This window comes from Pelodiscus sinensis, chromosome 9 (assembly GCF_052426305.1).
Source record: "Pelodiscus sinensis isolate ZL-2025 chromosome 9, ASM5242630v1, whole genome shotgun sequence".
NCBI classification, from domain to species: Eukaryota; Metazoa; Chordata; order Testudines; family Trionychidae; genus Pelodiscus; species Pelodiscus sinensis.
The window spans coordinates 36,115,987-36,142,761 of NC_143060.1; the positions used below are offsets into that span (position 1 = coordinate 36,115,987).

The 26,775-nt window shown below is 44.9% G+C and overlaps 1 protein-coding gene across 3 annotated transcripts in view; it reads left to right on the forward strand.

Annotated features, from left to right (window-relative positions):
* The first annotated feature begins 7,816 nt into the window (after positions 1-7,816).
* BRDT (bromodomain testis associated) overlaps positions 7,817-26,775 on the forward strand; it is a 63,654-nt gene continuing 44,695 nt past the window's right edge. For 2 of the 3 annotated variants that reach the window (XM_075936524.2, XM_089780533.1), the window contains exons 1-3: positions 7,817-9,885; positions 18,980-19,222; positions 26,521-26,658. In XM_075936524.2, coding sequence (XP_075792639.2) covers positions 19,031-19,222; positions 26,521-26,658 — 330 coding nt within the window. In that variant the 5' untranslated portion in view covers positions 7,817-9,885; positions 18,980-19,030. The remainder of the gene's footprint in view (positions 9,886-18,979; positions 19,223-26,520; positions 26,659-26,775) is intronic. The other variant, XM_089780532.1, reaches the window with a different exon arrangement.

Genomic DNA, 26,775 nt, shown 5'->3' on the forward strand with positions numbered 1-26,775 from the left:
TGGGGCTGCATTCCGGGTTAGGTCCGTTAGTGGGGCCGCCAGGTTTGCGAAGTCCGGCACGAATCGCCGGTAGTAGCTGGCGAGTCCTAAAAATTGCCAGACCTGACGTTTTGTAGTCGGGGCTGGGTAATCTCGTAAGGCCTCGATTTTTCCTATCCGTGGTTGTATTCGGCCCCCTCCTACCGTATATCCTAGGTACGAGACTTCTCATTGGCCGAAGTGACATTTTGCCGGGTTGGCGGTCAGCCCGGTGTCCCGCAATGAGGATAATACTGCCTCTATTCGCTGCAGATGCTCGGACCACGTTGGACTAAATATGATTATGTCATCTATATAGGCCGCCGCATATGATTCGAGGGGCCGAAGTACTCGGTCCATCAGCCTCTGGAACATCGCAGCGGCCCCATGGAGTCCGAAGGACATCCGTTTAAACTGGTACAAGCCAAAGGGTGTGGAGAATGCTGTCTTCTCGCAGGCATCTTCCATCAGTGGGATCTGCCAGTATCCTTTTGATAAATCAATCGTAGATAAGTATCGGGCCGCTCCCAGTCTTTCCAACAGTTCATCTATTCGGGGCAACGGGTAGGCGTCGAACACGGATATGGCGTTGACTTTCCGGAAGTCGATACAGAACCGGATGGTGCCATCACTGTTGGGGACCAGCACGATGGGACTCCGCCATGCGCTGTGAGATTCTTCTATCACTCCCCAGCACAGCATTTTGCCCAACTCTTCACGCACCGTCCCCCATAACTTCTGGGGAAGCGGCCTGACCTGGTCCCTTACCTGGCGGCCAGGTTCGGTCACAATGGGGTGGCTGACTACGCTAGTCTGCCCTGGTGTTTCTGTTAGGACCTGAGGGAAACTGTCCAGGATACCCTGGAGTTCCTTACCCTGTTCTACCGTAAGGCTTGGGCCCAGATGGGGTCCGGTGGTCACCCCTCCATCCCTAGGTTCTCCGGTCCACCCCACCAGAGCCTCCCATGCCCGCCAGGCCTTAAGTAGGTTAACATGGTAAATGTTGGTGGCTTTCCTTTTACCGGGCATCCTAATCTCGTAATTTACCTCCCCTACCCTCTGAGTCACCTCGAAAGGACCTTGCCACTGGGCTAATAATTTGGACGACTGTTCGGGTAACAACAGGAGGACCCTATCCCCTGGCTGAAAAATGTGCAATTGGGTATTCTGGTTGTAATGCCGGGTTTGTCGCTCCTGTGCTTCTTGTAAATTTCATTTGGTGAATTCCCCCACTTGCCGTAACCTTTCCCTTTGCTTAAGGATATATCGTACTGTCCCCTGTACCCGGGTCTCCTGTTCCTCCCAGGCCTCCCTCACTACATCCAAAATCCCCCGGGGTTGCCTACCGTACAGGAGCTCAAATGGCGAGAACCCCGTACAGGCTTGGGGTACTTCCCTTACTGCGAACATTAGCGCTGGCAGGGCTCGGTCCCATTCTTTGGGTTCCTCTTCCACGAACTTCTTGAGCATCCCTTTGAGCGTCCAGTTAAATCTTTCAACGAGGCCATCGGTTTGGGGATGATAGACCGATGTCCGCAGGGTCCTTACCTGCGGTAGGCGGCATGGTTCCTTCATGAATGTTGAGGTGAAGTTTGTTCCTTGGTCCATGAGGATTTCTTTGGGTAAGCCTACTCGCGAAAAAATCTTAATCAATTCTTCCGCCAGGGTGGGGGCGGTGGTATTCCGGAGCAGTATGGCCTCCGGATAGCGGGTCGCGTAGTCGACTACTATGAGGATATACTGGTATTGGTTCTTTGTCCATTCTAGCAGGCCGACTAAGTCCATTGCTGTCCTTTGGAACGGGACGTCCACTACTGGCATCGGGATTAGCGGTGCTTTGGGTACCCGCCCTGGCCCCATCCTCTGACACTTGGGACAGGAGTCACAGAAAATCTTTACCGCATGATAAATACCAGGCCAATAGAATCTTTGTAATAAGCGGCGCACGGTTTTTTCGTACCCCAGGTGCCCTGCCCAGGGGTTACTGTGAGCCAACTCCATCAACCGCCGGTGGTATTTACCCGGCACTACCAGCTGGGTAACCACCTCACCATCTTCCCGCCCCTCGTTGATTCTATAGAGGCAGTCGTCTTGAATCTCAAAGTGCAGGTAGGGCGCGCCCCTCCTAGCGGCTCCCTCTACGTCTGCCTCCCCGCCCGCATTTTCCCAGGCCTGTTGCAGGCGGGGATCCTCCCTTTGTTCGCGCACAAAGTCAGGGGGCCATTCCTCCTCCTCCCAGACCTGGTCTTCTCCTCGTGTCCCCCTTGCTTCCCCCGGAGTAGTCCCCACGGGGTCAGTGGCCAAGACTGCCTTCCGCCCTTGCCAGTCACGGAGGGCTTGTTCAAACCCTTGCCAGTCTCGGCCGAGGAGAACGGGGTATACTAGCCCCGGGACAAGAGATACGTAGGCCTACCCCTCCGAGTCTCCGTCCCTAAGATGTACCCACGCTGTGGGGTACGGTTCTACCCGCCCATGAACGCATTGAACGAGTACGGGTGGTCCCCGAGGTTCCCCTGCTGTCACTAGGTCCGCCTGCACCAAGGTCTGGCCGCACCCTGAATCCACTAGGGCAGTGACTACCCGGCCTTCTACTTCTACCTCCCTCAGTATCCTCCCGGCTGCCGATGACCCGGCCTCGCTTTGTCCCACCATTCCCTGGCTATAGGAGCAGTCCATATACGGACAGTCGCGTTTGAAGTGCCCCTCCTGGCCGCATTGGTAACACGCTCCGCTGGGGGTCCGCGACGGGAGTGGGCTATCCTTCCGTTCCTCCCGGATCACTGGTCGTGGCGTGAGGTCTTCCCTCGCGGGCCTACTCCATACAGGGGCTAAGCGCCTCATCCCGCCTTTCCCTGGGCTGGGAGGGGCAGCCAGGGTCCAGGGTTCCCCTTGTCACGGGAGGGGTTGGGCTCCCCTCTCTACCCCCACGGGGTGTTCCTTTCGGGACCCGCTCACTTCCCTGCCCCCTTCGGCTGTCAAATAATCTTCCATTAGAGTTACTGCCTCACCTAGCGATGTGGGGCGGTGCCGCCGTACCCACCGCTGCCCTTCCCCTGGAAGGATGTGAATACATTGCTCTAGCACCACCTTCTCCGCCACTTGGGGCCCTGTTTGCTGGTCTGGCTCCAGCCAATGCCAGCCGGCCTCTCTCAGCCACTGGGCCACCGCCCGAGGCCGAGCCCCGGGGAGGTACTTTTCCTGCTGGAACCGCTGGTGATACATCTCCGGCGTGACCCCTAACTGGTCTAGGATAGCCTCTTTTACTTTAAAATAACATAGGGCGTCTCATGGGTCTAGACTCCGGTAAGCCAGCTGAGCTGGGCCCGTGAGGTACGGAGCTAGCAGCGTGGCCCAATGTTGCTCTGGCCACCGGGCGGCAGTGGCCACCCTTTCAAAAGTGACCAAAAATGCCTCCGGGTCATCTGTGGGGCCCATTTTGGTCAGTCTCATGGGGAGTTGGGCCAGGGCCCCGCCTTCCGCCCCTTCCCCCCCGGGTGCCAGGGCCAGGCCTCTCCCCATGCTCCCCCATTGTCTCACCCAGCGGTCCTGTTGTGCTTGGAATTGCTCTGTCACATCTCGCAGAAGTTGGGCCTGCTGGTCTCGTTGTTGGGCGGCCAGTTGTTGGATAAGGGCCGTCTATTGTTGTTGCTGCTGGTGCTGATTGTCCGACAACCATTTGAATACGTCAGCCGCATCCATCGTTCCGGGGGTCTGCACCTTCTGTCCACTCAGCGGGTCAGCTCGTTCTGACCCGCTCTCCGCCCGCCTCTTCCTTTTCACCTTTTCCAGTTTTTGTGTGTGTGTGTGTGTGTGTGTGTGTGTGTGCGCGCGCAGGTAACTGGGGTTCAAAACGCTGCCCATGTTCTCCACCACGTGTAACAGATGTGGCTAGCTCGCCTCCCCGTTTCTTTCAGTTTTCTTCAGTTTCTCCACCGCTTCCCTTTAGTTCGCTGTGTCAATCTCGGTTTCCTCGCGAATGGGGAACAGGGGGGTCCGGGCCCACCCTCTCTCCCGGACCCCAGCCCAGGGCCCTAAGGACAGGATCACCGGATCCTGTCCTGCCAGTGGGGCGCTGGCCCGAAACTCACCAGCACACAGGCATCCTTGGCCTGCCCTGGGCTGCTTCCTATTCCCCTCTCTCCGCGCCGACCCTCCATCTCCGGTTCCCCCGTGACTCCTGTCCCGGTCCCAGACACGTGGGTCCGTCCGCTCTCCTCCCTCGCCTGTTCCTGCTACCGCCTCCACTCTCTCATCTTCCGTACTCCCTCTCCCTACTCCTAGCCCCGCTAGGTTTTAAATGTCCGCGCCGGCGTTCCGACGTGATGACGTCGGCCGCCGCGCAGGTTAGCTCCGCCTCTTCCCCCAGCTCCTTGTCAGCAGCGGTCCTATCGCGCCGCTCCGCAGTTGGGCGGCCATGGCTGAGCATGCGCCGCACGTTGCCCTTACTCCTCGGGCCGTCCCGAGGAGCGTTAGGGCGACCGCGGGTTCAGTGCGGGGTGAGTCCACGTCCGCGGGGTGGAGGCGGCCCGCCCCGTCACAGGGACCAACACAAAAAAACTGGTGCACATGAGAGTATGCAGCTTCGCACAACAGCTCCACATCATCCCTAGTAGAGAAATAAGCCCTAAAAGCACCTGCATGGTGCTCTGGCAGTAAACGGAATCTGCAAAGGGGCTAGTAACCCCAACGGAAGAATTGTTCCAGTGCAGGAATTGCATACAGCCAATATATGCCAATAGGCACTACATTGCCCCATCACAGTCTTTAATACAGAAGTCCAGGAGTATTGTGGATAGGAAGAGGAGAAGCTATAGTACTCGGCGCTACAGCAACATGCATGTGGCTATAGGGAGGCTACCTTAAGTTAGTACCTCACTCTGGGCAGAGTGCATACTGTCTTGAAAAATTCCATTGCCTTGAAACGCTAATCTAGGCAGCAAGCCCTGGCATCTGAGTATGCAGGACTGGGCCTAGCATCCAATTTTTCAAAAGTGCTCTTAAGGTTACACTTATATAAGAAGTAGTACTACCTGATGAACGTAGTTTGTTTTTCTATCAAACCTCAGTTCAATTTGAAGTACCCCTCTTTTTGGAAGAAACTGTAAAACTAATTATAATGTTATGTTTCTAATACCAATACCATGTTCACTGATACTTGGATCAAAAAGATACAAAGTGAATCCTGATTGATTTATTTTAATTACTTTCCAAATGAGCGAAAAGGAGTTAGAACAGTTATGAGCTGACATCTACTGGTAGAACATTGTAAGTTTATGGTCAATCTATTTTACTGAGCTTCTCTGAGTGAAATCTGGTTAACTGAATTAGATGCACATGGAACAACCCAAATGTCAAAGAAAGCAAGGCCTAAATTTTTCAAAGGAGTCATTAGTTTTGATGCCTGAAGTCTAACTTGAGACACCTAAAACATAATTTGCAAGGATGCTGAACACCCATGAAAATCAGGTTTTATTATTAGGTAGGCGTAGTGGTATCTGAAATGAAGTAACTAACAGGTCTAATCTTCAACAATTAAATGTTCTTTCCTTTACTCATTTAAACAAACAAAATCTTTGGCCTTGTCCACATGTGATTTTTGAATCAATGTAGTTAAACTGGTGCAAAAGGCTATTTGTGGATGCTTTTCTTTCCATATTAGCCAGGCTATCTTTTATTTTGGTTTAGTTTAAATAATTGAGGAAAAAGAGCATCCATATTGGGTGAGGTCAATGGTCCATCTAGCCCAGTATCCTCTCTTCCGGTAGTAGCCAGTGCCAGATACTTAAGAGGAAATTAAGAAAAACAGGCTATCTTTTCAGTCCTCTTTAGGGCACAGAACTCCCCTGGAATCTGAGCACAGGTTTAATGTCAATGTAGAGATCTAGCAGTACTCCCGGAGCAGCATGAAGTGCTCAAGCAGGAATCAGAGAGAGTGAGGAGCCAGACGGATTTTGAGAAGGCAGAAGATGTGTAATATGGTGCAGAGGGCAAAAGGAGGAGTTTGATAGGGCTAAAGATAGAACGGGGGAGCATGTAGCCTGGCAGTGGGGAGAGTTAGCTAGGAGCTGGACCTATCTACTTGCCACTACTACTAAAAATGGCCCTAAGCTATCACTGGTGGGCACTCAAAATTTGGTACACACTAGGCAAGTGGACAACTTTGAAAGAGTTGCTTAAGTAGGCATTGATGAAGAGCTCAGGAAACAGGCTTTATTTCAAGTGTGAAGTAAAGGAGGCATTGGAAGGGATGCTACCTGCTCAGTTTCCAGATAATAACAAACTGGTGTGTGGACGCTGAGCTATTGAGGAAGGGACAATTTGTTTAGTTGGTTGATTGTCAGAAATTATTGTGAATGTGGCAAAGCTGATTTTAGAAGTATGTTTTCAGAAAGCAAGCTATCTACTTGCCACTCCCACCACTCCCACTAACAATGGCCCTCAGCTGTCACTTGTGGGCACTCAAAACTTGGTACACACCAAGCCAGCAGATAACTTTGGAAGAGTTGTTTAAGCAGGCATTGATGAAGGGCTCAGGAAACAGGGTGAGAGAATATAGTGGAAAGTGGTTGACTTACATTTGTCACATGACTGGTGATTTACTGGTGTGTGGTAAGAAGTCATCCTGCTTCTTTGTAAGATTTCATATTTTTTTCACACCCACTTGGTGGTGTTTTTAAACCACTGGGGCTATTTCTACACTTGTGTCTTCTTGCGTGAGAAATATGCAAATGAGGCTAAGCGTGGAATATCACTGAGCCTCATTTGCATACCTAATGAGCCGCCATTTTTGCAGAAAAGGCTCTTGCGCCAGAAGGAGCTGTCTACACTACCCCTTCTTGCTCAAGAAAAACCCTTTTGCGCAATGCCGCCACCGATTATTTTTAGGAATTTCTTGCACAAGTAGGGGCAGTGTAGACAGCTCCTTCTTGTGCAAGAGCCTCTTTTGCAAAAACGGTGGCTCATTAGGTATGTAAATGAGGTTCAGCGATATTCCACATTTTGCCTCATTTGCATATTTCTTGCGCAAGAAGCCGTGAGTGTAGACATAGCCTTGGAGTTTTATTTGCACTCTGGTGTGGAATCTTGGTTAGATTAAAATCTACATAAATAAAATATATTTTTACAAATAGCTGGAATATGTTTTAATACTTTCTTTCATTCAATGCTCATGTAAATTCAAAGCAACAAATGCTGAAGTCATAGGCGTTATTTACATTGGCGTACGTGAAAGTCAACATTTTTTAGGACAAAGTCTATGAAAGAAACAGAAAATTTCAGCCCTGGTGTAACTCAGTGTCACAAAGCATTTATCTTTGTTCGATGCTTTTGAAAGGATAGCATACATTTTAAGATGAAAGGTTTTAGGTGGCTCATTCTGCCCTCAGTTACACCAGTGTTACCACAAAATGACTTTGTGGAACTTAAAGGATGTGTAATTTCCAATCCCCATGAAAAAAACCCCCTAAATTTGGCCTTTAACAATCTTAGTTCACACATCCACAGGTTTTCAAGTTTGCTAGCTAACTTCTCCACAGATTCCATCTATACTAGGCATTCTCCCACCTGTGAATAGGCTGATAATGTGCCATCTCCACATAGTTAGGGTGCATCTAGACAGCGGCGCTATTTCTGGGTACTTTGGGTATCACAAAATACCGTTTTCCACATCTTGACAATGCCTGTTATTTCAAAATAGCTTTTGGAATAATGAGCGTGCTATTCCAACATCCCTGTAAACCTCATTGAATAAGGATTAAGGGACATTTTGGAATAGAGGTTTATTTTCAAATTTGGTACTGTGTAGGGGGGAGGAGGAAGGGATGAATATTAAGTAAAATACAAATCCAGCACAATGAATAAAGATATAACCAAAAGGTGTTTTGTTGCTGTAAACCAAGTAGCAGCAGCATTCTGCCAGCCCAGCATATGAGAAATACAAAAAACATTTTAAGCCCTGTTCTCAATATGTTTAACTGAAAACAAGTATTATTGCAATATTGTCCTAGTTAACCCTCTTTTAACATCAACAGTACATCAAAGCCATTATAATTTCAAAATACAGTTTTCCCAGTGACTGTAAATAAACCAGTATGATTTTCAAGTACAGTGTTTCCATAGTCACAGAATGGCCTGGCAAACTAAGCTGACTAAAGACAAACACAAGCAATTACAAAATGGAAAACTTGAGGGCAAAAGCTTAGTGAGAAACTCGAAAAGGTCCCTTCCTTTGAGGGCAACTTGTCTCTGGTGTAACCATTGAGAAAGTTTCTCCTTCTTACCTCAATGACAAGAGATTAATTTCTAAGTCTCTGCCAATGAGGGAGCCTTGCTCTCCACTACCAGGGAGAGTTTCTATCTTACTCCAATTATAAAAATCCCTCAGACCCACAGTTCCACTGCACCTTGCCACTTATAAAGTTTTATAATAGTGCTTATCTTTTTTATATAGCACTTCTCACCAGTAGATTTCTAAGGACTTCAAAATATGTAAGGGAATTCCCTATGTTACAGGGTATTGTGAGGTAAGTGTGATTATTTCTATTTTTACAGATGCAGGAGAGCTGAGGCACAGAAGCTAAGTGACTTGCCTAAGGCCATGCAGGAAGTATGTGGCAGAGCAGAAGACTGAATCTCGGCTGGTGCTCTAAACACTGGGAGGATTGCCACCCTTCTCATTGAGGCAGACTTCTTCCTTTCCCCTCTTTTTCAGAAGTGGAAATCTCTGACACCCTAAAGAGGGACTCTCCTTGGACCATGCCCTCCTGCTGCCTCTAAAAGATTCTCCCTTATTTCTTCAGCCCCATTCCAGTAAGATCTTTGCAGGGGCAGCAACTCTCAGCCATTTCACCTTACCTATCTACCTGCCTGCTTTGAAAAGATCACACTGATTGTGATCAGAGTAAAAGCCAGGATATTGCTGGATCCTGTAGCTTTTTAAGTTCAATCTGCATAGTTGTAATGTCAAAATGGAGAAAAAGTTCAACTTCCCTTACAGCCTAAGTAACTCAGTAACTCAGACACTGACACACTCCTGTGCAGCAGAGTAGCAAGAACACAGACCCAGTACTTAGTTTTTTCTGGATCTAGGGACTTTTTTACCCCAAACCCCAAAACAGTCAAATGCAAATAGATACAGAAGACACATTTTAATTTTTGCAACTTTCTAAAACCATAGTGTGTTGGGGCCAGATATTTTTAGGTGCAGCATTAGAAGCAGTAGTTGTTCTTTAGTTTCATTTACAATTGCTGGCTCTTTAGCCAAATTTTGGAAGGATCCAGATACTAGATCTGATAGCATTGTTGTTTTAGGATCTACATTTTTAAGAAGACAGCTAAACTTGTTCTTTATTCAGGCTATAGATTTTGAAGGATTGGGGGCAAAAACTGGCTAGATACAGCAGGGTCCAGATGCTGGATCTAGGTTTTTTCTGCTCTGTTCTACCAGGATGCATCATGATTCAGGTTTAATTGATGGGAAAAGGAGCAAGTTTTCTCAGGCATTAGTTTGGAGAGGTAGGATATAAAAATTGTCTGACTCCAGATTTTACTTTTTCCAGTTAGTTTGTGGCCAGCTAATGACTGGATGGGCCTGAGTATAAACAAACAGGTGGTGACCATTGCCTCCTTCCAGCTGCTTCCATTTTATAATGATAAATGCCTCATTAGGAATGCTGTTGGAATAGAGATGAATGCTCTATTCTGGGTTAGGCTGGGGAACCGATCCCTTTACTTTATATGAGTGATTATATCACAGAAATAAAGCAGCTGTGGGAAGAATTAAATAGCCTCCCCCTCCCTGCTCTGAGGTTCTGGTCTTCCTCTGTAAGCAGGGAGGTGCTGAATTGAGGCTACTTCCCTGGGGCCAAGGTAAATGGATGTCTAGTTTAAGAGAGGTTGCACTCAGGCTTTAAGTTGGCAAGTGGGGATGGTTTTGGGTCTGGCTTATCTCTGAGAGTAGATGTATGTTGGTGCCATTTCAGAGCTAACATGTCTATGGTTAGCTTTGCTGGCTGATGTTTAGTGAGCTAATGGTTTTGATGATAATATAACAAGCCTTTTGAGAAAGGAGTCTAATCTACTGATGGAGATTGGGGAGGCTTTGAGTCCTACTTTAGATGTGTGTTTTTAAGTACTTGGGTAAACATTTTTAACAATGAGCATCAAGAACATAATACCTCCTTGTTGGTTGGAGGGACTAATGCTGCTTCTGAACACAAATCTTGGCAGCCTATCTGTGTTCACATTCTTGAGTAGCAGCATGCTACAGGGTACAGAAGCCCGTATGTCCTAACATTCCTATTCATTTTATAAAGGGACCCTTCTATCTTTCCCATACTCCTTCTAGCAGATAACTGTTACCTGTGAAATAACCTATAAGTTAACATCTCATGTGACTGTTTCAATCTTATGACTTTATTCTGACTCTTGCTATATCTTTCTTAAAGCACCAGCTCATGGAGTGATGTGATTATGTGAGAAGCTCAGTCTTCACTTGAACAAAACCTTACTATTTTCTAAAATCTCATGACTTTTGAGGGTTTGCCTCCTGAACTTTTGATTGCTTGGGGGCGGACAAGAATTAAATTTCAAATAACTTGCTTGGATAGAAATTGCTAAACTCTTTGGTTTTGTGTACATAGACAGGAACTTAGTTTAAAATAGGGAAAGGGCTGTTTTTAAAAACTTTTGTCTTTCAAGTGAATGGTTAAACTGTCTTCTGTTTCTACTAGCTGTGCAGATGTGGAAGTTGGGGATCCCACAGTATTCTCCCAAATGATGAGTATTAGCTACCATTCCTTTAATTAAAACATTCTAGGTCTCAAGTGCCATATAAACAATTGTAAAGCTGTCCTGATGAATTGCTTACTCTGGTACTGCTACTTAATTTTTTCTGCATTTTATAACCTTAACCGTCAAATACTTCAAATTAAATTTTATCAAGTTTCCTACACAATCTTGTAATTCTTACCATCTACAAGTTTTCCTCTTATTTTTTTAACCTATATTCTCTGGTTTCCATGCCTAATCCAAAACCTACCTACCAATTTTAAATGGTTCATACTCCAATTAATTTTAAAAATTAAAGGGAAAGGAATTACACCACTTCTAAAAAATGGCTTTTATACCAGTGGCTGAAAAACAATACTCTGCTTAACATTGCCTCACAGCAGAAAGATTGCTAAGAAATGGCATTTGGCTGAAGCCTGTTAGGCTAGGACTGAAAAGCTTTCTTTTTTATTTTATCCTCAGCTCTGTCACGTGCTTCCTAGTTGACCTTGGCTAAATGCCTTTATCTGTTTACTCATTTTGAGCTCTTCTAATGCTATAGCAGTTATGTATTATTAATGGAACTATCCTAATGAACACTTCTTGTAAATACTAGTCTGAAGTTCAATTTAAATTATGCAATGGGTAATAATTCTGTCTTTATCTATAAATTATGATTGGTGGTACTGGGCTATACTAGCATTCAGTGCTAGAAACTTGATACTCAAAGCAGCATGCCCTCCGTTCTACATTGTTTATGTAGCAAGCAACCGAGACTCCTAAAACGTGCTCTGTCCTTCCTGTCCACTGCTTCTTATGTACTAAGATGTCTGATCCTTCTATGCTGTGCACATTGCACTCAGCTGCCATCTTTTCCTCTTGTGTGGAGTGCAGAGTAAATTCCCATGTACCCTTCAAGGAACTGGACCTTAGAAGTTAAAGTTGCAAAAAAGCTGAGGTACAGAAGGTCTGCAGCAAGTTCAGGTAAACTAATTTGAAGCTTCTAATAAATCAATAATAATTAATCCTTAATGAAGTCAATGATTTGACCCAAGAATAGAGCAGTTAAAGGCTAAGAGTTCAAGCTACTGCTACTCTTTTGGCTCCTGACTAAAGTCAGAATGCAAGGATAGAGCAGTGAGACTCATAGAATACTAGGACTGGAAGGGATCTTGAGAGGTTGAGTCCAGTCCCCTGCCCTCATGGCAGGACTGAATACTGTCTAAACCATCCCTGATAGACATTTATCTAACCTAGTCTTAAATAGCTCCAGAGATGGGGATTCCACCACCTCCCTGGGCAATTTATTCCCGTGTTTGACTACCCTGACAGTTAGGAACTTTTTCCTAATGTCCCACCTAAACCTCCCTTGCTGTAGTTTAAGCCCTTTTGCTTCTTGCTGTATTCTCAGAGGCCAAGCTGAACAAGTTTTCTCCCTCCTCCTTATGACACCCTTTTAGATACCTGAGAACTGTTATGTCCCCCCTCAGTCTTCTCTTTTCTAAACTAAACAGACCCAATTCTTTCAGTCTCTTCTTTCATAGGTCATTTTCTCGAGACCTTTAATCATTCTTGTTCTTTTCTGGACCCTCTCCAATGTCTCCATCTTTCTTGAAATGCGGTGCCCAGAACTGGACACAATACTCCAACTGAGGCCTAACTAGCGCAGAGTAGAGCGGAAGAATGACTTCTTGTGTCTTGCTCCCAGCACACCTGTTAATGCACCCCAGAATTGTTTTTTTTTTCTTTTCAACAGCATCACACTGACTCCTATTCAGCTTGTGGTCCACTATAACCCCTAGATCCTTTTCTGCCGTACTCTTTCCTAGACAGTCACTTCCCATTCTGTATGTGTGAAACTGATTTTTCCTTCCGAAGTGGAGCACTTTGCATTTGTCTTTATTAAACTTCATCCTGTTTACCTCAGACCACTTCTCCAATTTGTCCAGATCATTTTGAATTATGACCCTATCCTCCAGATTAGTCGCAACTCCTCCCAGCTTGGTATCATCGGCAAACTTAATAAGCGTACTTTCTATGCCAATATCTAAACCGTTGATAAAGATATTGCAGAGAGCCGGTCCCAAAACTGACCTCTGTGGAACCCCATTTGTTATACATGTCCAGCAGGATTGTGAACCATTAATAACTACTCTGAGTATGGTTATCCAGCCAGTTATGCATCCATCTAAGTTGTATTTGCCTAGTTTATTGATAATATCATGCAAGACGGTATCAAATGGCTTACTAAAGTCTAGGTATACCACATCCACAGCTTCTCCCTTATCCACAAGACTCGTTATCCTATCAAAGAAAGCTATCAGATTGGTTTGACATGATTTGTTCTTTACAAATCCATACTGGCTGTTCCCTATCACCTTGCTACCTTCCAAGTGTTTACAGATGACTTTTCATATACATGGAGTAAAAATCAAAACCCAATAAATTACACCTGGCATGACTTCTGATATTAATTCCTCTCCAATAAAAGAATGACCTGTTGCAAAGTCCAGATATCAACCATTCTTGGTTCGGGCAAAAATATTAAACCCAATTTATTTTATGCTTTCCTATTCTTTCAGTGTACATAATGCAACCTTAGGTCACGTCTACACAGTAGGGCTAAAGTTGAAAAGCTATGCAACTTAAGTTACACAATTGATGTAGCTCGAGTCAAAATGGCTTACTTCGGCTTTTGGTGCTGTCTATACTGCAGGAAGTCTGATGGAGCACTTTTCTTCTAACTTCACTTTACTCTTGTCATGAGTTCCCCCACCCATTGTGGGGTCGGGCACCCCGACTGAACCGGGATTTTGAGTGTCTTTACACGGCCCCTGGTTAGTCTGACCCAGACTGGGCCGCCTGCTGTGAGTGATCCTTTTATTCCTCCTCCACTTGCGGCAGGAGAGAGGGGAAGGGGGTCCGGGCCCACCCTCGCTCCGGACCCCGACCCAGGGCCCTAAGGTGAGGTCAGTGTCCTCACACAATGGAGGGGGTATCTAACCCCAAATCCTCCATTCACAGGTTTTGTGGCCCCGCCCTGGGCCACTTCTTCCCCTCCTGTGGGCAGAGACTCTAGCCTCCTGGTCCCTGCCCGTTGGAGTCCCTTACCCGGCTCGGCCTCCGTTGGCCACCTCCGTCTCCCTCCGTGCCTTCTCCTGAGTGCCTCCCCAGCCCTCTTTTAAATTACCCGCTGTCTGCCTCTGGCTCCGCCCCCCGCACAGCGTCCTCGGCATCCAGTGGCCCTGCCTCCGGCACGGAGACATCAGTGACGTCATCAGCCGGCGCCGGGGTTTGTTCTCCCCATTCTTCCCCGCCTGTGCCAGCGTTGCTCCCGCCCGTCCGCATCTCCGGGGTCGGTCAGAGTGCGGGGCGCGGCTGCGCCGGACGCCGCCCCATCACAACTCTTCATTAAAAAGAGGCTTTCAGGAGTTGGAGTAACAAGTCTTCCAGCCCGACATTATTTTGACAGTAAGTCAAGATAATGGCTTGCTGTGTAGACAAGGAGTATGTTAGAAATTATTCTGAAATAATGCTGCTGTGTAGATGTTCCTTTAGTGCCAAACACCAAGGTGTTTTGAGGGCAGGGCAAAGCTTGAAGTGTTGACTGTATGGGACGCAACTGGGGATTTAACACACAGGAAAGAGGCTTATGGTGCCTTTCATTTTTTGGGGGGATATATAGAAGATGAGGATTAATTTTCATGGCCTCCCAAACTTTTCCATGGAGTAGTATGGCTTTACAATCTGAATGCTTTTGCTACCTCCACCATTCAACGCTTGACAGCAATTGAGTATTCAGCTCCATGCTAACAAATATTGCCAAAAGCTCTGAATAAACTTCTGCTAAGTTGGTCAGCTGTGATTATGGTCAACACATCTGTCAATCTTCAGAGTTTACATGGGGTTGAGATAAATGCGGCGGTTCACATCTTTCTTAGAGATACTTGCTCATGATATGTCTACACAGCAGAATTATACCAAAATAACTGATGTTATTTTGAAATAACAGTGCATATCTACACAGCAAGGCATTATTTCAAAATAATGGTGAGCTGGAGGACTTCTTACTTGACATGAAATGTGGGTTACAGTAGTCAGAGTAAGGGAAGTCGAAGGAAGAGTGTTCTTCCTGCTGTGTAGACAGCACCAGAAGCGAATTAAGCTATGCAATTGACGTAGCTGAAGTTGCATAGCTTAATTGACTTTTGCCTTGCTGTGTAGACGTACCCTCAGGCTGTCTGCAGCAAGCCTCAATCAGTTCAATTTAAAGATGGAATGTTTAAGAAAACTAGATGCCCAGCTTCCCACTGGCTTTCAGTAGTTGCTTTACAATAAGCCGAGATAGACACTATGGAATACAGGTTTTCTAGAGAAACTAATCACGTTATTCCACATTTTAAAGGGAATTATGTAGGTACTTCAATAGCTGCATAATCACATCTAAAGGATTCTTATACCTAGGCATAAAATATAAATTTTCCCTTTTAAATTTGTACAGTAAATTTGTACAGCATTGCTCAGAAAAATAAATACAAACATTTTACAGGTATTTTTTTTTTTCAATTATCATTATTGGATCTGTTTGTAAAATCTATAGATCATTGTTTAGCCTGACAAAGATTATCAGCTTGTCTATTAAAATGCTTGACTAAAAAGTAAATTGAAATAGAGTATATTTTGACATTCTAGCTCTTGAATGAACAAGCTTGCAAGTTTTGTGTATTTACGCAATTTCTGACTGGGTACAATTGGCTGATGTGAACATGGCTAGGCTAACTCCTTAGTTGTAAGAAATCAGCTGAAGAAACTGTTTTAGGTTAATGCCAATAATATCCATTACAAAATTATCTGATATGTAAATAGATGGGAGAGAAATCAGAACCGTCTTGTATCTACAAGCATAGCTATAGAGGACGTTTCTTCTTAAATGGAAAATTAAAATAACAGATCAAAATGTAAGATGTAATATTTCATGTCTGACAAGATGCTGTGCTAATTATAAGAGTTTAAGATGTTAGACTTATTTTAATTAATTTGAAGTTAAAAATTGTGCATTTTATTTCTTTAAAATTTCACTGTGCACAGTGTGATCAAAAGTATAGGGTTTTTTGTTTCTCTTGGTTTACAAATAAATTGGGTAGGATTATTTTAAACCAAACATTTACTTTAGCAAGGTTAGCAGAAAATGCCAGGCTATAGTTCCTAATATTACTCGTGTTGTAACTTAAAATCTAGCTTCTTCTTGGGTAAAGCCATTTATAACGTTTATGGTCTAATTTCATTTTCTAACAATTATCTGGCAATATTAAGAAATAAGCACCTTAAGTAAAAAAAGAAAAGATTGAACTCCTGTTTCAAGTATATTCTCAGCTCTAAACTTCCGGTAACTTATACTACACAACACTTTTAAAAGAACCTTTTAGTCCTACTCTTAAGAGAATTCATATTTGCCTTCTAATATGCCTAAGACTGATCAACTTTATCACAACAGCACTGTCTACTGGAAGAAGTCAAATGGTGACAAGCAACTTCTAGTAATATCCTTAATTGATTTCATATGTCTTAAAATGATGTCAAGGTAGCATTCCACAAATCTGTTGCATCCTTGTTTGTATGTAGAAAGATAATATAAAGATACAAATAATTATCTTGTGCATATGGCCAAGTTTGAAAAACAGGTAATCCAAATTCAGGTTTTATTTTAATATGCAACTTGATATGGTTTTCAGTGTCAATCCTTGTCACTTCTGTGCCAAACCACTTCAGTTATTAGGCCTATTCTTATATTCTGGGTCAGACCAACACATCTATGAAGCTGCACCTTACTGTCCTATAGAAATGTCCAACTAGTGTCCTGAAAATCTTGATCTGGCTACACTAAAAATCTGTACAGGCAGTCCCCAAGTTACACGGATCCGACTTATGCCGGATCCGCACTTACGAACTGGGCTTTTCTCGCCCCGGAGGATGCAGGCGGCGGGACCACCCAGACGCGCCGAGGTCCCGCCGCCCTCGTCCTCTGGGGCGAGAAAAGCTGCTCTGCATCTCCTTGGTCTGCTGGGGGGAGGGGAGGCCCTAGCAGACCAGGGAGACGCGGAGAAAAGTCGCGGAGGACCCAGGCGGCGGGACCGCAGCGTGTCTCGGTCCCGCTGCCCGCGTCTCTGTGGTCTGTTGGGGGCGGGGGACTGCAGCTAGTGCACCCCCACATCCCCCAGCAGACCAGGCTTTTCTTGGGACTCCTGGGGCAGAGCAGCTGGGGTGCTGCCAGTTGGTCCCGCAGTGCTGCTCCTCGGCGCTACTGAACCAACCCGGCAGCACCTCAGCTGCTCTGCCCCAGGAGTCCTGATTCAGCCGCTGCTGATCAGTTTCAGCAGCAGCTGACTTGGGGACACCTGGGGTAGAGCACCTGGGGTGCTGCCGGGTTGGTCCCCGCAGTGCTGCTCCTCGGTGCTACTGAACCAACCCAGCAGTGCCCCAGCTGCTCTGTCCCAGGCGTCCAGATTCAGCTGCTGTTGAAACTGATCAGCAGCTGATTTCAGGAAGCCCGGGGCAGAGAAACTCTGCCTCAGGCTTCCTGTAGTCAGCCGCTGGTCAGTTTCAGCAGCGGCTGAATCTGGATGCCAGTTCCAACTTAAATACAAATTCGACTTAAGTACAAACCTACAGTCCCTATCTTGTACGTAACCCGGGGACTGCCTGTGTTGCATATCAGCTGAGATTTCTAACCTGAGCTTCCAATCTAGGAGAACATCTCCAACTCCCTTTGAATGGAGGTATGCAGTGCTGTAGCCATGTTGGTCCCATGATATTAGAGACAAGGTATGTGAGGTAATATCTATCTTATTGGCCCAAATTCTGTTTTTGAGACACAAGCTGTTGAGGTTATACAGACCTGGAGAAAAGCTCTGTGTAAGTGTGAAAGCTTGTCTTTTGCACCAATAGAAATTGGGCCAATGAATGAGTAGAAAACTAGATGTCTGAGTTATCCAGACCATTAACTGAAGGTTTTTCCAGTATTCTGTCTGTCCATGGCTTTGTAAATACTCTTTTGTGCAAGAACAGCTGTTCTTGCGCAAAAGTTGCAGAGTGTCTACACTGCACGTGTGTTCTTGCGCAAGTAGATTTACAGTAAAGCATTGAAAAACAGGAGGAATAAGCCCTCTTGCACAAAAGCTCTTCCACAAGAAGGCAGTGTAGACAGGCAACAGGGGTTTCTTGTGCAAGAAAGCCCTATGGCTAAAATGGCCATCAATGCTTTCTCGCACAAGAGTGCGTCCACGCTGCCATGTGCTTTTGTGGAAGAGATGTAATTTTGTGCAAGATCGTCCATGGCACAAAATTACATCTCTTCCACAAAAGCACATGGCAGCGTGGACGCACTCTTGTGGAAGACCTTTTGCACAAGAACTCTTGTGCAAAATGGTTCTTGTGCAAGTAGCCTGCAGTGTAGACGTAGCCTTCATGCATAACAGCACTTGTAGACTAAAGAAAAATGCCAGTGACTTTTAATGGCTTTTTGCCTGAGACATTAATGTTATAAAATGTCACTTCTCTGATCTCAAGTATGCCTTATATCCCCATTAGAAATGCAACCAGTGAACTGATTCATTAAAGGCGCTAAAACCCAATGGGTGCGTCTAGACTGGCAAGTGGCTACTTTTGCGCAAAATCTTGCGAGCTGTCTAAACTGGCCACGAGAATTTGCGCAAGGAACACTGACTATCTAATGTAAGATTGTCAGTGTTCTTGCGCAAGAACTCTGATGCTCCAGCTCGGGGGGGGAAAAGCCCTCTTGCACAAGTGTTCTTGCGCAAGAGGGCCAGTGTAGACATGGACAGGAATTTTTGGTGTAAGAAAGCTCTGATGGCGAAAATGGCCACTGGAGCTTTCTTGCGCAAAACCGTGTCTATACTGGGCACAGATGCTTTTGCGCAAAAGCAAATCTTTTGCACAAAGGCACTTGCCAATATAGACGCTCTTTTGCAGAAATACTTTTAACAGGAAAAACTTTTCCATTAATAGGATTTCGGCAAAATCATGCCAGTCTAGACGCAGCCAATGTGTTTAGTATTTCATGTAGCAGTCTTTCATCTTCTATATTGAAAGCTTATACTTTTCCTGACCTGGTTTGTCCCACAATATTTACAATATAATATATATTAAAATTTGTTTATATTTTTTTTCTTCACAGGTTGATGCTAGAACAGACGTTGGAACATGTAGCTATAGAAACTTACTGAAGATGTCTCTTCCAAACAAACAGCGTCAAACTATTGTTAATCCTCCTCCACCAGAATATATCAATCTTAAAAAAACTGGCTGTTTAACAAATCAGCTTCAATATTTACTGAGGGTGGTCATGAAAGCTATGTGGAGGCACAACTTTTCCTGGCCATTTCACCAGCCTGTAGATGCTGCAGCACTAAACCTTCCTGTAAGACTCCAATTGGGTATTGTATGAAAACCTTATAATATGTTGAAGAAGCAAGTGAGATCTTAAAGGTGAACTGAAATTCTGGTTTTAAAAAACTTAATCTGCAGCGGTTATGGGCAGTACTGCACTTTAGGCCTCCAGCACTGTCTAAGTTATGCCAGAAATATCTCCGCCCCCAAAGCAGCTCAGGAGTGGGAGAGTTTAAAGGGGTCTTAAATCCCTTCATCTACCCATGAGCTACAAGTTTTGGACTGAATTTTTAGAGGGGTAGCAAAGAGTCATAGCCCAAGCCTTTACTCCTTCAACACTGTAGTATGATACGATTTGTCAGGAAATGTTTGTAAATGTGCTTTTTTTTTTTTTTTTTTAAAAAAAAAAAAAGTGCTAGTACTCCGGGGGGAAAAAGTTGTTGAGCTCTGACTGGAGGTGCTGGTACTGCATCTGGAGGTGCCGGTACTGTGTACCGGGCAGTACCATCACCAAGTCATGCCAAACTAATCTGATAGCTTTCTTTGATAAGATAACGAGCCTTGTGGATAAGGGAGAAGCGGTGGATGTCATATACCTAGACTTTAGTAAGGCATTTGATACGGTCTCACATGATATTCTTATTGATAAACTAGGCAAATATAACTTAGATAGGGCCACGATAAGGTGGGTGCATAATTGGCTGGATAACCGTAGTCAGAGAGTTGTTGTTAACGGTTCTAAATCCTGCTGGAAAGGGATAACAAGTGGAGTTCCTCAAGGGTCTGTTTTGGGACCCGTACTGTTCAATATCTTCATCAATGATGTAGATATTGGGATAGAGAGTACGCTTATTAAGTTTGCAGATGATACCAAACTGGGTGGGGTTGCAACTTCTTTGGAGGATAGGGACATAATTCAAAATGACCTTAGCAAGTTAGAGAAATGGTCAGAGGTAAACAGGATGAGGTTTAATAAAGAGAAATGCAAAGTGCTCCACTTAGGAAGGAACAATCAGTTCCATACATACAAGATGGGAAGCGACTGTCTAGGAAGGAGCATGGCGGAAAGGAATCTAGGGGTCATAGTGGACCACAAGTTGAATATAAGTCAACAGTGTGATGCTGTTGCAAAAAAAGCAAATATGATTCTAGGTTGTATCAACAGGTGTGTTGTAAGCAAAACTCGTGAAGTCATTCTGCCGCTCTACTCTGCACTCGTTAGGCCTCAGCTGGAGTACTGTGTCCAGTTCTGGGCGCCACATTTCAAGAAAGATGTGGAGAAATTGGAAAGGGTACAGAGAAGAGCTACAAGAATGATTAAAGGTTTAGAGAACATGACCTATGAAGCCAGGCTTCATGAACTGGGCTTGTTTAGTTTGGAAAAAAGAAGATTAAGGGGGGACATGATAGCGGTTTTCAAATATCTAAAAGGGTGTCACAAGGAGGAAGGAGAAAATTTGTTCCTCTTGGTTTCTGAGGACAGGACAAGGAGTAATGGGCTTAAAGTGCAGCAGGGGAGGTTTAGATTGGACATTAGGAAAAAATTCCTAACTGTCAGGGTGGTCAAATATTGGAATAAATTGCCAAGGGAGGTGGTGGAATCTCCCTCTCTGGAGATATTTAAGAACAGGTTAGATAGACATCTGTCAGGGATGGTGTAGACGGAGCTTGGTCCTGCCTTGAGGGCGGGGGGCTGGACTCGATGACCTCTTGAGGTCCCTTCCAGTCCTATTATTCTATGATTCTATGATCACAAAAAAAGCACTGGTTGTAAATATTATTGTTCCCAATAAGTAATTATCAGGTCTGAGATCTTGCAGTTACTTTCTCCAGAGTAGAGAAAATAGTTTCTACCACTTGAAATCCGATGCAGTTTAACATTAAATCAGGATGGTATCTTGATATGTAAGGACTTGTTTGAGTTTCTTGTGGGAATGCTTCAGTGACCTGATGTGCCCAAGAGGAATGTTGGGGGGGGGGGGAACCCACAGATTTCCCATTAGAATAAGCTTTCTTTTGGGGCATGCAAGTAGGGTACCCTTCTAAAGACATCTGCTCTTAAAATAGTAGTTTCCTGACCCCTCTCAAACTGTTTATAGAGCATTATGTGGCCATTCAAACTTTAGTTCATGCTTCAAAGAATAGTGTCAACACAACTAATGCACCCCCTAGAAGTTGATGCTTCATAATCTGAAAGTCCGCCTTTTGGAACATTCAGCTCGTATCTCTAATTTAAATCTGCTATGTTGATTTTTCCTGCATGGAATGCAGGCATTGAGATTTAGAAAATGTAGACTTTATTGAAGATATATTTCAGAGACTACTTTTTGACAATTGCTCTTGTTTGTGAAATATCAAAGCAATTAACCCTTTATATCACTAAATAGTTTCATCACCTTCCTGTGTGAGAGATGTGGTGATTAGTGTGGGGGGGGGGGGAGTAAACCAACTAATCATAAACTTCTTTCTCTAATAACTGAAGTGATCCACAATCCGCTACACTGAAGACACCAATTTTTTTTCCTACACTGCAGAGAAGATGAATACAAATACTAAGGTTTGGTTTATAAAAAAAAAAAAAAACCTCATGAGACTTCCTCAACACCAGATGCCTCCTGTAGGACTGTCCCTCACTCTTCTGATGTAGGAGTAAGCTGACAATTGTTAACAAGTGGAGAAAGAATAAAGAATGTGTGGTCACTTTCTCACTAAGCTCTGGCATATACAAGGTAATTATTTGAAAATAACTCCCCTTAATTCAAAATAACAAGCAGAACAACCAAGCCCATTATTTCAAAATAAGGAACTGTTTATTCTGAAAACTCCTGCTTTCCTTGGGGAAAAAGTTTATTTTGGGAGTTATTTCAAAAAAACTTAGGTTGAAATAATTTCCTTTTGTAGACATACCATAGTCCACACTAGGATAGTATAGTTTGGTTTCTGCCTATCTGTCCCATGGGAAAAACTCCTGTTCAAACACTAAACATTATTAGTTGACCAGAATAACTCATTATAATAATTCTAAAATTGTCTTGATTTTTAAGTGACTGAACTCTTAATATTGTCTTTTTTTCCTATAAAGTGCTACAATTTAATAGCAGGCCCCTTTAAATAATCTTTAAGAAACTTAAAAAGGCAATACAGGCAGTCCCCGGGTTACGTACAAGATAGGGACTGTAGGTTTGTTCTTAAGTTGAATCTGTATGTAAGTTGGAACTGGCGTCCAGATTCAGCTGCTGCTGAAACTCATCAGCGGCTGATTCCAGGAAGCCCAGGGCAGGGGCTTCCTGTAGTCAGCCACTGGTCAGTTTCAGCAGCGGCTGACTTGGGGACGCCTGGGGCAGAGCAGCTGGGGTGCTGCTGGGTTGGTCCAGTAGCGCCGCCGCTCCTCGGCGCTACTGGACCAACCCAGCAGCACCCAAGCTGCTCTGCCCCAGGCGTCCTGATTCAGCCGCTGCTGAATCTGACCAGCAGTGGCTGAATCAGGACGCCTGGGGCAGAACAGCTGGGGTGCTGCCCGGTTGGTCCAGTAGCGTCCAGAGCGGCGCTACGGGACCAACTGGCAGCGCCCCAGCTGCTGTACCACAGGTGTCCGGAGCAAAGCCATGGAGCACAGGGGCAGCGGGACAGCCCAGACGCGCCGTGGCTGTCCTGCTGCCCTCTGGCTCCGTGGCTTTGCTCTGCTTTGCTCCCCGTCCCCCTGGTCTGCAGACCAGGGGGACGGGGAGCAAAGCGGTGGAACACGCGGACAGCCCAGACGCATCTGGGCTGTCGGCTGCCCGCATGCTCCGCGGCTTTGCTCTGCTTTGCCCCCCCGTCCCCCTGGTCTGCAGACCAGGGGGATGGGGGGGGGGGGGCGGCAAAGCAGAGCCAAGCCGCGGAGGAGCAGGAGGGGGGGGGGCAAAGCAGAGCCAAGCCGCGGAGCGCCCGGCCAGCTGACAGCCCAGACGCGTCTGGGCTGTCAGCTGATCGCGTGCTCCACGGCTTGGCTCTGCTCTGCTTCCCCCCCCCCCCCCGGTCTGCAGACCAGGGGGACGGGGGGGAGGGGGGGGGACAAAGCAGAGCCAAGCCTCGGAGCGCGTGGGCAGCGGACAGCCCTGTCCGCTGCCCACGTGTTCCGCCGCTTTGCTTCCTCTCCCTGGTCTGCTGGAGACCACGTATAAACATATGCATTCTCCATAAAAGAAGGCTAACCACAATTCTCAGCCTGGAAGTCCTGGAGATATGAAGGGTTATTTCTAAAGATGTGGTTCATGCTTATATTATAAACTCCATCTCGAGTACATTCATGTCCAGTCACAGAATACCCAGTAGCCCAGGGCTAAGGTTGCTCAGTTGGAATGTGGGAGACCTAGATTTGAATGCCCACTCTACTTGATTTGCAGCAGGGATTTGAACCAAGTGTCTCAGGAAAGTGCCCTAAATGCTGGGTTATAGTGTCAATCTCTCTCTAGACCAACTGAATACTTGCAGGAAAAAAAAATTAAATTGGAAACTAACTAGGCCTAACCCCTTTCTAATATCTTGCCAAAGAAGATTCAGAAACATAGCCCCCTGCCTTAGCCTCACTGTGGCTCTGAGGCCACAAATGGAGTATTGTGTCCAGTTCTGGGGACCCCATTATAGAAAGGATGTGGATGCATTGGAGAGGGTCCAGCAGAGGACCCCCAAAATGATTAGGGGGCTGGAGCACATGTCCTGTGAGGAGAGGCTGAGGGATTTGGGTTTGTTTAGTCTGCAGAAGAGAAGAGTGAGGGGGGGATTTGATAGAAGCCTTCAACTTCCTGAAGGGAGGTTCCAAAGAGGATGGAGAGAGGCAGTTCTCAGTAGTGATGGATGGCAGAACAAGGAGCAACGGCCTCAAGTTACAGTGGGGAAGGTCTAGGTTGGATATTAGGAAAAACTATTTCATTAGGAGGGTGGTGAAGCGCTTGGATGGGTTACCTAGGGAGGTGGTGGAATCTCCATCCCTAGAGGTTTTAAGTCTCTGCTTGACAAAGCCCTGGCTGAGCTGATTTAGTTGGGATTGGTCCTGCTTTGGGGCAGGGAGCTGAACTTGATGACCTCCTGAGGCCTCTTCCAGCAAGGACTCTAAGAATCTATTTAACATTACCAGTGTGACATGCATAGAATCATATAGGTGTAACAAACCCTGACGTGATTATGGGATCATTGTCCCCAAAGAAAGCTTTCTCCTAACTCTAAATAGGTTTTGGCTTATGCACTGAAGTGGCCCCCAAAAAGGGGCAGGAAGGAGGTGGGGCAAGTGTGTTTGGGTTTGAGGTAGATCCTGGATCTTACTTAAATTCAAAAAGTTATCTCATGCTTAAAAAGGTTGGAGACCACTGCAGTAGGGTCTGTATGAATGCTGCTGTATCTCTTTAAGGGGGTGAGAGGAGTGGAGTATGTATTAATCTAGTCTTCTCAAGGAACGGGGCTTCCACCACAACTGCCTTAAGACTTTCAGTATGCTGAAAGATGTTGCTCTCAAGTTTATAATGTCTTAATTCTGTCAAGTTTCTCCTGGTCATATGATTGGATTACTCTTAAACTTGCCATTCATTAGTCCTCAATTTAGAAATTGTTTCCTCTCTGTTACTTAACCAACCTCTGTTATAAATGCTTGGCTCTTCTAACATTTTTCTCATAAATCAGTCCCTCCAGACAATTGGTTTTATTTGGAGCAGCAGACAAAACCCTTTATCCATATCTGTTTCTCTTGACAAACTCATTTGGTCAGCATATCCAAAAGCACTGTCAAAGTGACTGTCGTCTGTGTTTTGTTTTTGTTCTTTGGAGAAACTGTCACTTAAGGTTAATATTGTAGGTTGTTCATTCAGAGTTGTGACAACAATTGTAGTTAGCCTTAGGACAGTTCTGCCTCTTCATATTTCTAAGGCAGCCACTTAGAATTTAACACATACTCTCAAATAGTGCAGCTTCAACCTTTGCATAATCAACGGCAAATTCTGTCTGTCTTCATTACAAGGACAGTGAGTATCTAACTTCCCTCTTCTGACACCGAAAGGGGACAGGAGGTGGCGGAAGAGATCAGTATTTTGACACTAGCTTTTATTTTTAGCTATGCAGTTCAAATGTTCTTCTAGTCATACTGTTGAACAGACACTTAAAAACATTGTTGTGTTGTAGCTTTCTGTTCTAACTAAAGTGGATAAGTTGCTCTAATTAGGGGCGCTTCAGAGGTAGTCATTACTAATTTAGGGTATGTCTACACAGCAACATTATTTTGGAATAATTAGTGTTCTTTCAAAATAACTTAGTCTGTGTCTACATAGCAGGCAGTTATTTCAAAATAATGTTGAAATACTGACAAGCTGGAGGACTTGTTACTCCTCACCCAATGAGGGCTCCTGGAGTCAGAGGAAAAGTGCTCTTTTTGGAAATAAGTGCTGTGTAGACACTCTGAATTTTGAAATAAGCTACGCAATTGATGTAGCTCAATTTGCATAGTTTTTTTAGTTAAGCCCTGCTCTGTAGATGTGCCCTTACATATTCTTCAGATATGTAACCTAGTTATTGGGGTGTAAAAACTACCGAATGCTTCTGATTTCTTCTAACCTAGAGATTGTCTGCTAATCCCTAGAGGTGGAAGTAAGCAATTCTACTAGGATTCTTTTAATTGGTCAATTAGCTAGTCTTTAGGGGAGCACCTTGGCCTAATGGAAAAAACAAGGAGTCCTGTTTCACCTAAAAGGCTAATTTTAGCCTTTAAGATGCCACAGGACTCCTTATTTGTTTTTGTGGATACAGATTAACACAGCTCCCTCTCTAATATATGATCTAATGAATAGTGTCCTGGACAGATATCAAGAGGACTAGACTCTCTTCCCAGCTCTGCCTGCAATTTTATGAGTCTCTCTGCTTCCATTTCTCCATCTGGGAAATGGGAATGCTTATTTTCACTTGTAAATTGCTTTAAGATTAACAGATGAAAACTGCTATACAAGAGAACTATTATTCCTAGTACAAGTGCCACTTAGCCACATGGTACTAATACTACTGAAATGAATATCTTAAAAAAAAAAAATCTGTTCATGCAAGGGGAGGAATACAAAGAAAGTAACTTCCATAATACCTCTGATGTTGCACTTAAGATGCTTTTACTGGTAACTTTAAACCTGAAGGTAAGCTTTCTTTTCATGGAATATTCCTATTCCAAATTCAGCAACACAGTAATTCTATTCTCCTGTAAAATTTAACAAGTTGTTCTCAAATGTACAAGAGTACTCAGGTGCTAGTAACACTTATTTATCTTTCATTAAATTAACAAATTATATGGCTTTTAACCATCTCTTTTCAAAATTGCAGGATTATTATAGTATCATTAAGAAACCCATGGACTTGAGCACGATTAAAAAGCGTTTGGAACATAATTATTACACAAAAGCTACAGACTGCATTGAAGACTTCAAAACTATGTTCACAAACTGCTATGTATATAACAAGGTATGTAGAATCTAAAAAGAGAGTATTGCAATCTAAAAGAGAGGATGTATCTGTTCAGTAGGCCATATACCCAATTCTGAAAGTACCTGTTACAAGCAACAAAATGCATCAACAGAA